The sequence below is a fragment of the Hordeum vulgare genome, chromosome 3H, assembly GCF_904849725.1.
Source record: "Hordeum vulgare subsp. vulgare chromosome 3H, MorexV3_pseudomolecules_assembly, whole genome shotgun sequence".
Taxonomy (NCBI): Eukaryota; Viridiplantae; Streptophyta; class Magnoliopsida; order Poales; family Poaceae; genus Hordeum; species Hordeum vulgare.
In genome coordinates, this window is record NC_058520.1 from 104,931,372 (window position 1) to 104,943,101 (window position 11,730).

The following is an 11,730-nucleotide window of genomic DNA, read 5'->3' on the forward strand; positions in this document are numbered from 1 at the left end:
CCAGAGCCCTGGCCCATCTCCATGACCCGTGCGTACCGCATGCCTCTCCGCTATTACCGCGTCGAGCCTCCGCTGTCCCAATCGAGTCTCAAGGGTCGCGAACCCACACCACTCAACCCCCACTGGAGAGTACCACTGATCATCACCGACCGATGACGAGTATCATGTTTCCATCAGACCACCGAGCTTCAGTCCAAACCACGTGTCACTCGCTTTTCCCGCTGAATAGGTTGTGATTCTCCGGATCCTTACATTGTAGCCCCTCAATCCAGCTCCACCTTGAACACGACTCCATGGTAGATGATCAGTCCACCCCTTGCCCCGTTGACTTCAAGCTCACATATGCACCATCTTGAATCGACCCCGCGCCATAGTCTTGTCGAACCCACACAAGCCCTAGGGCCTGCGTCGCGTGTTTCCACGCCCAGAAGTCGATCACCATCAGCATCACACTCCTATGTCATCGTCGCCGATTCCACCACCGTCTTCTGTATCAACCGACTTGCGTCGATCCGTCGGACTAACTAGTCCGACCAAGCCGAATCTTTTCGGTTGCATGACACACTCAAGGCTCCTCAAGCCGTCATCGTGACCATCACCATCTATACACAAATGTGTACCAAACAAAAAAAAGCAAAAAGTCCCTCAAAAAAAATTCCTGTGTGCGCTACCAAAGAGATCAACAAAGAACTCCAATCCAGCACACTTAGCTTTTGGAGTCTTCTTTTCTTTTTATTTTCCTTGATAGCACCGCACGATCTGACTAATACCCATGTGTATTTTTTATTCACTAAACAAATATATGTCTTGCTCCTAGCACCACGCACCGCAGCCTTAATCCCATTGCATGGTTGCTTGCCTTGCCTTTGCTAGCTTTACACATCTGGGTCACCCAACACCTAGGCCGTAGCCATGATGACTGGGTCGTGTGCTCCCGCGCCACGACCAGCGCATAAGGGCATCTCCAATGGTTGTAAGATAGTTGTTGGTAATTTTGACACATAGGATTTTTGATGATGTGTCATGCAATAAATGAGGAAAGAGAGCAAGGTTGTATGTAAATTAACCAACACCCTTGCACAAGCTCCAATGTAGAATGAGAGAGCACCTTATTTATTACATCACATCTTATTGAGCAAACTAGATACAACTCATTGGAGTAGTTGTATGTTAAGGTGTTGATTGATGACATGGCATATTTTACCAACAACCTAACCAACAAACTATTGGAGATGCCCTAAGACGCGCCGCTGTACGCCAAGTCCCAGTTGCCTGACTGCTACATCGGTTTCCGCATGCGATCAATCTGCTGGAGATCTCGCCAAGTCGGCTTCGAACACGACGCGTGTTGCTGCTGCAGCAACTCGCATGCACTGCTTGACGCCCGATCGATCCACCTGATCAATCGCCGCCAGGACCGGCTCTATATTTTCTGAGGCCCTAAGGCGAAGTTTAAAAATAGACCCTTGTAAATAATAAATATATACACATCTATAAATATACATGCGTAAAATATTAAAGTTTACATCTAACAACATATTATTATTTAAAGACGTCTATAAATAATTGATAAGCGCTTAAGTTATGTCATATCATGACAAAAGAAATAAAGAAGTAGCGAAATATAATAAATAATATTCTCTGTTACTTTGATTACCTCAAATAAGAACTAAGTTCTTATGAGTTCATCGGCAATAATATTTCAGTTCTTCACAAAAAATATTTCAGGGTCGTCATTTGAATTATGATCATCATCTTGTCTGGTTTCAGGTTCTTGCCTTTGATTACCAACACTATTTACCACCGGAAAAAACCTATTTAAATCACCTTTTTATGATTCAACTAGTTGATTCTCTTTTTTTTTTGTTTTCTTTTCGCAGCATCGGACTTTTGTCTCGGTGGCATTGTAACACCTAAGATTGTAAATAGTAATCAGATCAACTAATCTAACAGGACTAGGGCACTAGGCAAATATGTAGGCAAACACATAGTGTTCAGATTACCTTGAGCGAATGGACGATCAGGGACACAGATTCATGGCATGGGCGATCTCCACTGCAGACGCACCGCTCACGGGGTCAAGACGGACTGTCGGAGGCACAACCGCGCAGCGATGCAGGCACGCGGCCGAGGCAAGGCGACCATCGAACAGGCACACGTTGTGGAATCTGGACGATCGATCGATGCCTTTTTCTTTCCCGATCCGATGCCTTTTCCTCTCCCGATCGATACATTTTTTCAGCCCATATAACAACAGAAGTATACATACATATACGCAGTGATGGGCCCCCGCGAAACATGGGCCCTTGGGCGTCGCTCATGTTCGCCTAAGGCCAGAGCCGGCCCTGATCGCCGCACGTCTTGCCAGCCGCCGTCAAATCGATTTGCCGTTGCATGGCGAAGGATACCGCTTCTGATTGCTATCTTGGATCTGACGACGTCTCCCGATCACTTCCGTCTACTGCTAGCCGACGATGATCACGACATCGAATCTTCCTTCTCTAGACCAACAACCTCAAACAACCTAGCTTATGATACTACTTGTTAGAATAAATCTGAGGTACGCGGTCGATCCACCAAGGAACAAGCAATCACACGAGCACGACACCAAGATTTGTTAACGAGGTTCACCGATATGCCTACATCCCCGGGGCATGACTACGGACGCTCCTCCCCGTGACACCGTCACAATACCGTACCCTGACCGCCTTGGGCACCGGCACACGCCGCCGGCTCCCCTTGCACGCCGGTGCTATTATGTTGTCATAGGTTACATCGTGTGTCTACCCCCACTATATATGAGAGGCCTAGGATATAAGTGTCATGTTTGGACACGACTACATATCCTATCTAAACACAATACAACTCAGAGTCCAACTATAACCTAGTGTGTGCACTATATTCGACACAACTCTAACAGGTATGAATAATTTGTTCGTCTTCTCGTCATTTCTTATGTTCAATGAAATAATACACACAACTCAACCCAATGTATGTATCACATGAAGGGATTTTGTTAGTTTGATGACGGTTATGAAAGAAGGTAGAATCCGAGTTATAGGATTTTGTTTTATGCAAAATTGCAATATTGCGCTCAGTCTGTCTACCTCTCTATTGTCGGCTCGGCCAAAGAACTTCTTTGCGTAAATCCACTCTCATCTCCTTCTCATGTCAAACACCAGTTTCCCTTGTTAGCTGTGATGGCTACCCTACCCTTCGCTATCACTAACACTAGACCATGAAGGTGCGCGTTCCCGCCCATTCATCACACGTAAATATGTAGAGAACCATATGAGAAAACTATGACAGTGGAAAAAAATAAACAATTTGAATTATAATGTAACAGTAGACACGATTGTACATATTTAGAAGTCGGAACTAGTACACTCACATAATTGCTTCCATTTCTACATTTCTCTGTATCACGTTCATAAGAAAATGCAAAAAATGTTTAGAGTTAAACATTACAATATTTTGTCCCTAGAGAGGCTAGCGTCTTCTACTCTTGCATAGAATTCAACTCTAAAAGGATGCTAGCACTCAGATGTTATTAAGCCTGGTAGCAACCGTAGAAGTTATAAAAATTTGACATGTCTAATGCAATTTTTCATTGCCCATGTTTAATTGGAGACAAAATCATTTTGTAGACTGTGAATACTTCCAACGCCCAATAATAATATTGTGATCTCGGTCTGTTGCAGCCCTCCTACCAAATAACAAACACATCACCAAGCAGAATTAACGATTAGCAAAGTAAAAAAGGAGAGCAGCCTAAGCATTCATCTTCTTCCCAAAGCGGGTGAGTTAGGTGAAAGGGTATAGGTGGTGACAAGAAAACAATGGCATCAGATGGTGTTGCTAAGACAGGATTCGAGCTAGAGGCAGTGGGATTGTTGCCTGCCCCACATCATGTCTTGCACCGTATATTTTGAGAAGCCATGGTTGAGTTTCCGGTTATGAAAGGCCACTAGGCCTACGCTTGCCTATGGCGAAAACGACACGGATGAAGCTTGCAGCCGCCATAGAAGCACACAACATCCAGCCAACTTGAAATACTCAAGGGTTGAATAGGTACATTGTGGGCATATGAATGCACATTGGCCATCAAGCATGCAGGAGGCGTGCAGGAGGGGCACTAAAGTGGAAGGCATGTGACGCCGAGACGAATCGGCGCATCATCCAACATCGTGGACTAGGAGACTGTGAGTGATGTAAGAAATATGAAATAGATTGAGCTAACCCAGAAAACGGAAGGGCTGGGAGAATCCCTTAAGTTGGCATGCGTAGGACTTTGGCTGCTGATTTGTCCAATGAAGGAGATAGTTTCTAACTCGGGCTTCGGAAAAGCGGCCCCGTTATGGCAGGTGAAATGATCATAGGATTGGAGGATGCCCTGCAATATATATATAATGAATCGATCTGGTAGGTTGGCCACTTTGATCGGGTGACCGGAAGTCTTAAATTGTTGTGGGAGGCCCTAGGTGGCTTAGTTATATTATTTTTCAACATACGCTATAACATATAGTAATTCAAACCAAGTTTTTGCTCCAATATCTCAAAAAACCTTGCCCCTTATCCTTCTATTCATTGGCTCTTTACTGGAGACTTCAACCTTATTTGATTTGCATGTGAGGATAAACAATATGAACTTTTACTAAAACGAGGCTTCGATGTTCAACAGTGTCAATTATGATCTTGCCCTTCTAAAATCATGATCCCTTTTTCCAAATGGGCTGAAAACCTTAGGCCAAAAAAACAATGACAACAAGGACTACAAATTAGTTATTTATATTTTAGATTATTATCAAATGATATTATACCCTAAATCTACATGAAAAGAAACTCTCTACCGTCATAGTCCCAAGTCACAACCCTCGGGTGTGCCATTAGGCAAGAAGTTCTTCTCGAGAAACAAAAAGGTAAAGTTAGGGCAACCACTGGTACTACGAGAACACAAGATATTTTAATCTATCTACCTCTCAACAATACCGGAAAAAACAAAACCGTTGTCCTTGGTGACCAAGGCATGGAGTTTTTTCCCATGAAAAAAAGTCTTTACCCTAAAAAAATCTTCCCTTCCCAATTCAGCACTACCATCAGAACCTTGTGGAATTTCATACTTAACTCCATCCACCCACTAAAATTACCCAACTAAGCTCCCTAGATGCCCCCGTCTCCGATGAAGAAAACTACACTGCCTTCCTTCCCATGAGCTCGAATGCTAGCCATGGTTTGTTGAATTCAACCATGGTTTCGAAAGAAAATATTGATTCCACTCAGAGCATCATTATTCTCTTCTCTTCTTCCATGAATCCATGAACTGAATGATAACACCGAGCGGTTTGTGCAATAACAGTCGATGATTAATTGTGTGCTTCTCCTATTGATTCGATAAACATTGGTTCTTGCTGAAGGGAAAACTCGTTGATACTCTACTAAATCAACCCCTTCCTCTTTGGAAAAAAACTCCAACGCATCTACAAAGTAGCACAAGAATTTCTGATATGGTTACTAGAGAGTATCATCAATCAACCTCACATACCTACACACACATTATCATTTACTTATTCTATTTTTTACTTGCTTTTATTTTAAGTTACATAAAAATAAAAAATACCAAACTATTTGTGTTACTTGTTTTTATTTTAAGTTCCATTTTTTTGCACCTTCACTTGCTAAAAAACTACGGATATGGACCTGCATCCACTTGCTAATATTTTCAAAAGAACCAACTATGATGAACCAATTGCTAGTGAGTTTAGTGCACTTGATTGCCTTTATGAAGTTTTGCTTGAAAATAGTGAATCCGAAAATTGCGATGAAGTGTTAAAAAATGTATAAAATAATTTATGGTAGCTCCTTAAATGAAAAACATGATTGCAATAATATTATTATAAATTCTATTAATAATTTAATACCAACTATGTTAATGATATACAAAACTACAAGCTTGGGGATGTTCATTTTGTTATGTCCACTACTCATTGTAATGATCATGATTGGGGTGATACTTCTTATGATCTTAAAAATTTATTTAATCGTCTCCCTATTTAAAAATGCTGAAAATTTTGAAAAAGTTTGCCATAATTACAAGATGTGTATATGTATATGACCTACTGTGAAGGTAAATATCAAACATATTTCAAGGAACCATTGAAAACGAATCTAGTGTAAAATTGGTGCTTTGTTGCTTTTTGTGGAAAAAGTAAGGAAAACGTTATACAACAACCGACGGATCCAGCGCTGGGCATCCACCACCCCAAATGCTTGACGCGTGTCCTTATCTTATCTCTTCCTCAACCATTCTTTTTTCCTTTCCTTGAGGAGTGTTGGCCCATGCTGTTGTCACTCTCATGACGTCCGCGCTAAGCAAGACCCCTGGGCCCGTCGTCGATAGCGGCGCTGCGGCCGAGCCCGTCATGGGGGCTGCTGCGGGCCGTGCTCGCGCTGCCAGGAGGCCCGCTGTTGCAAGAGAGGGTCTGGTGGGAGGCCAGAGGGGTGGGCTGGCCGGGGCGAGGTGCGCCTCCGCCATTGCTGAGAAGACCGACGGTAGAAGGAGTTCGAGTGTACCTTCGGGATGGATTTTTGGATCCCGTCTCCTACCTCTTCCTCTCCATCTATTCCTCTTCAGTTTTCTGCAACGCGGTCGTTGTTTCTGCAACACAGTCGTTGTTTCAGGAGTTCCGGTTGGATTTTTGGATCCCGTCTCCTATCTCTCCCTCTCCATTTATAACTCTTTAGTTTTTTGCAACGCGGTCGTTGTTTCTGCAACGCAACCGTTGTTTCAGGAGTTGCATAAATTTTTTTGCAACGCGATTGTTGTTTCAAGAATTATTTTTACAACATGGTCATTGTTTCAGCAACGCGGCTATTGTTTCTGCAACTCGATCTTTGTTTCAGGAATTATTGGATGCGGGGAGGCGACCGAACCGCGTAGATTGGACGGATGCGCCCGTACATCGGACGGACCTTCAGGTGACAGATGTTTATTAAACATACACCGGTGGACGCGTAGCAGCCCTAAAGTAAGAGCATCTCCAACAGCCGCGCTAAACAAGCGCCGCGCCGCAAATTTACCCATTTTAGCGTGCGCGGAATCGGCAGAGTGTCTCCAGTGGGCGAGCAATAACCGCGCGCGCGGCATATAGAGTTGGGCGCGCGGTTCGAATCGCCATCGCGCGCTGCGTATTTGGGGCGTCCGCTTCCGCACGCGGCACACACGAACGCCCGCGCCACACTCTCTCCCACCGCGCCACCTTCGCCCCGCACGCGCCGGCGCCGGCGAATTGACCCGATGGACGCGCGCGCCGGCTCCCACCTCACCCCATCCTACAGCCGCGAACCCTCCGCCGCCGCCACCGCCGTCGTCGCCGCTGCCGCAAACCCTAGCGGCCACGCCTCCGCCTCCGCCGGAGCTCTTCCGAGCATCAGCCTCGCGCGCGGCCTCTTCATGCCGCCGGGATGACCTCGGCGGCGGGCATTGTCGCGCCGGCGACGGCGCCCGCCGTGATGAAGCCCTCTGCACCCCCTCAAACCGGCGGAGTCGGATGAATCGGAGGAAGATGAGGATGAAAACGAGGATGAAGACGAGGATTGATTGTTGTGCCTTTCGTCTGTGTCATGAACTTGGTTTGCATTTTGAACTTCGTGGAATGATGTTGTGGGCATGAATTTAAACTTGTGGGCATGAACTTTTCGGCACGAACTTGGTTGAATAATATTTGTGATTCAAATTATATGCCATGTGTTTTGTGTTAAATGAGATGTGTGAAATTTGTGTCCAAAATGAAGAAATGTGAGGCGTCGGCTGCGCGCGTGCTGCTGGAGTTGTGCGCCCGCGCTGCATTTCAGCACGGCTGCTGGAGCCAGCGCTGCGCGCCACGCCAAACCTAACGATGGGCGCGCTGTAAATCAGTTTTTTGGACGTGGTCGAAGCGCGCCTGTTGAAGATGCCCTAACATAGATACTTTCTCTGTATCCTTTTAGTCTACGTATAAAATTGGTGTGAACCCGAACTTCATAAAGTTTGACCAACTTCATAGAAAAGACGTATCAACATTCACACACAGTTAATATCATTAGATGCATCATGAAATTGATGTTCATACTACTATATAACTTTAGTATTGTATAAATGTTGATATTTTTTTAATATAAATGTAGTTAAAGTTTGTATAGTTTGATTTCAAACAAATCTGTACATGCGGAGTAAAAGAAACTGATGGAGTAAATATGTGCTGTGCCTACACCTTTATTTTCTGATCTACTTATTTTCTAAAACTTGTACCGAGATGCATATGTCCCGGTGCATGAGCTTGCTTCTACTGTAAATTCTAACGTTGCCTCGCCTCGAGGATGGGCGGGTCGGCGAAGGGCCCGTAGAGCCATCCCTTGGCGATGTGGCCATAGGCTGCCTCCGTGAGGTGGACGCCGTCCCAGTTCCAGTGGTTTGACGGGTCGTCGCAGGCGTACGCCCCGGGCTCGCCGCACTTTGACGTCAGGTTGAAGTTATACTGACCCACACCCGGCGCGCCGCAGCATGTCCTCGGCGTCTGCTTCAGGAACCCTGCAAGAAAGAACAGAGGTTAGCATTAGGGCATAATAAGACGGTTTTTGTTTTTGGAGCAACTATTAGGGCATGAGGTTGTCGAGCTCAAAGACGAAATCGGCTCTAGGTCTGAACTCTTAACTGACCATGGTGAACTAAGCCCATCAACGGGGGGTCTATATATGCTTCTATCTATGTGCCTTCAGTGCTTCCTGGTCAACTATTGACCTAATGCTTTTCAGGGAAAAATTAAGAAATGGTCTGTCATCATGTAGAAAATGTAGCGGTCATTGAATTGTTCTTTGCTTCCAACCTTGATAGCGAGTTGGCACAATTTCTACGATGTTTCTTGCATTTAGATGTAGGAACATTTCAACAAAAGTTAGCGACGTCATCAGGGACGACTTGGCTACGCTGAAGCATCCATTACCATTTCTAATGCTGAACAGTAACATGAAACAGCAAAACACAGACTAAACGATCGAGCAGCATTCCAAAAACAAACCCACGCCTGCGAGAAGAGAATATATTGACGGAGACTCACCCCAGTTGTCGGCGTGCAGGACGAACTGCGTGACGGCGGTGTAGTAGTCGGCGTACATGATGCGCACGCCGGGGTGCTTCTTCCGGAGCTCGGCGATCTTCCGCTGCAGCAGGGCGTTGTGCACCCAGGACAGCGTGTTAAGGTCCTTGATGCAGCCGCTTCGCGGGCCGTACATCTCCGGCCGCTGCTTGAGGAAGATGGACAGGTACACAGGGAAGCAGCCGATCGGCAGCACGCCCGGCACCACCAGCTCCACCGCCCCCTCCGCGATCAGCTTCTGCACCCAAGCAAAACACGCCGGACGTACGGTAGCCAGGGTGATTCAGATTACTGCCCTGCCCGCATGGAAACGGAAACGAGACAAGTAAAGTAGGCCCGAGAGACTGAGACGAGCACCTCGATTCCCTTGCCGATGGAGTCGACGATGTGCGGCACGAACGTGTGCACCTTCTGCAGCGGCAGGAACGCGCCGAGCGCCGCCGCGTAATCGTTCCCGCCAAACTCACCCACGATGAACAGCGACCGCCGGAACAGGTCCCTGCACTCTGGATTCCGACCGAGCTAGGTGCAAATCAGTACTACGCTGTAGCGAGCCGCACACGACGGTTTATGTCAGCATAAACAAGACTTCCGCGTATGTAAGTGAACCTTTGGGGGAGTTGCAGATGGATGGCTTCATGTCTTCAAACCACCTGAGCTGGGTGTGCAGGGAGCCCGAGTTCCAGACCGTGTGCCCCATCCCATGCGCCTCAAAGAAGCTCGTGTCGAGCGACGTGCCGCCGGTGATCGCGAAGTTGGCACCCCGGTGGAACGACGCGTTGTGCGCCTTGGACGGCGGCAGCAGCGGCAGCCCCAGCTCCTGCGCTGCACATTGCCATGGCCAGGAAGAAAGATCATCGCTATTATTCTCGTGTACGATACGTAGGTTTATAATCGGATCAAAGTTAAAAGGACGCGCGTACCGATGAAGTCGACGACGAGGCGGCCGTCGGAGACGCGCCCCGTCGGGTACCCGAAGTACGTCATGCCATATGGCAGGCGCGCCGTGGCGAGGTACTCCGGGATGCCGTCCACGACGAGGTTGCCGGCGTCGGCGAGGGAGTCGCCAAAGTTGAAGATAGCGGCGTACATCTGCGCAGCCGCGCGCAGCGGCCAGAGCCCGGCGACTACGAGGAGCGCGAAGCCAATGAGAGACTCAAACCTCATGATGAATTGATGATACGCTCGCGAGGTCGCCGTCTCTCGCTGTTTGAAACGGCCGGGATGGTTCCGTGTACGTTGAGATCTCTTATGCTATGTTGCACCAGGTCCGTGATGGGGAGTGCCGACCTGTTCTACGCACTTTGCTTGCTTGACTACCGCGCGGCGTGCTTTCAAAATGGTTTCTGGAAGTGGTCGTAGGATGAACTTCCTTCTCTTTTTTTTTTTTACGAAAATAATTCTTGCATTACTCGAAGTTCATTTTACATCTCGTTCAACAATCTCCAGGACCCTTTCCAAACCAGAGCCTAGCCAAACAGCAGTTTGACAATGCAACCTGCTAAAATTAGCCATGGAGTGACTAGCCCTATGACAGTTCCGACGATAACCATCAATGATCTCTCTCTCTCTCTCTCTCTCATGCTATCAATGATCTCTCTCACTATAAAAGCAAATTTTGATTTGTTTCCAGCTCCTTCTCTTATCATACTAGGATTAGGTGCGTTACAACAGGAGAAAGAAGTTTCATAATTTTCAATGACTTCCAACAGGAGAAAGAAAACTTCATAATTTTCAATGACTATGATCACATTTTTCTGCATAATCGAGATACACTATCACTCTCTTTTTCATGACATCATGAATAACTTTTGAAACTATGGAATTTTTTTCAATTCATGCACATTTTTCAAATTCGTAAACACTTACAGAAATTTTAAAACATTTTCTAAAATCAAGAAAAAATTGAATTCATGAATATTTTGTACTATTTGTAAACATTTTTTTACAATTATGAACATTTTTAAGCAATTTTCTGGAATCGGCGAACATTTCTAGAATTAACAAACCTTTTTTCAAAATTAGTGGAACAATTTTTGACATTTACAAACATTTTTTTGATTTAACGAACATTTTTAGTTTGACAATTTTTTTGAAAATGCATGATCATTTTCCTAATCAGCGAAGATTTTATGAATTAACAAACTATTTTGTAAATCACAAAGAGTTTTTGAATGTTTAGGATATTTTTCCATTCATGAACATTTTTTCAATCATTAACATTTTTATACACGTATTTCTAAAAAAACTTGAACATTTTTTTCAATATTTCGAACATCTTTTGAGTAACCAAACATTTTTTTACAAAATCGTGAACATTTTTTGAATACACAAACATTTTATTTCAAAGTTACCATTTAAAAAAAATTGAACTCTTTTGATTACCCAAATTTAAGTTGAAAAAATGAAATTTAAAAAACAGGCCGTCCGGACATGGACCGGCCCAAAAGGGCATGCTGCATCTTCTCCGAGCGCGCGGAGCGCAGTATAGGAGGTCCCTACTGCATGGGCCAGCCCAGCCGGGGGATTACCCTGTGTGAAATGTTTTTATCACTAATAGGTGGCACTCTTCTAGTAAAAAAAGATGGTGTTAATGGGT

The 11,730-nt window shown here is 45.4% G+C and overlaps 1 protein-coding gene across 1 annotated transcript; it reads right to left on the minus strand.

Annotated features, from left to right (window-relative positions):
- Positions 1-8,126: 8,126 nt before the first annotated feature.
- LOC123443139 (GDSL esterase/lipase At5g45910-like) lies at positions 8,127-10,391 on the minus strand. The gene is made up of 5 exons (XM_045119416.1): positions 10,055-10,391; positions 9,741-9,956; positions 9,489-9,637; positions 9,093-9,369; positions 8,127-8,566 (listed from the first exon to the last, which is right to left on the minus strand). Exons 1-5 carry the CDS (start codon positions 10,296-10,298, stop codon positions 8,334-8,336), a joined length of 1,119 nt encoding a protein of 372 aa, XP_044975351.1. The 5' UTR covers positions 10,299-10,391; the 3' UTR covers positions 8,127-8,333.
- Positions 10,392-11,730: the final 1,339 nt, after the last annotated feature.

What these genes read in the sequence shown, in the direction of transcription:
- LOC123443139 (XM_045119416.1), bottom strand. Translation starts at nt 10,298, where the DNA reads ATGAGGTTTGAGTCTCTCATTGGCTTCGCGCTCCTCGTAGTCGCCGGG. An exon ending in CCTCGTCGTCGACTTCATCG is followed by an intron (nt 9,957 to 10,054) that starts GTACGCGCGTCC and finishes GGCAATGTGCAG; the next exon opens with CGCAGGAGCTGGGGCTGCCG. An exon ending in CCATCGGCAAGGGAATCGAG is followed by an intron (nt 9,370 to 9,488) that starts GTGCTCGTCTCA and finishes GCTTGGGTGCAG; the next exon opens with AAGCTGATCGCGGAGGGGGC.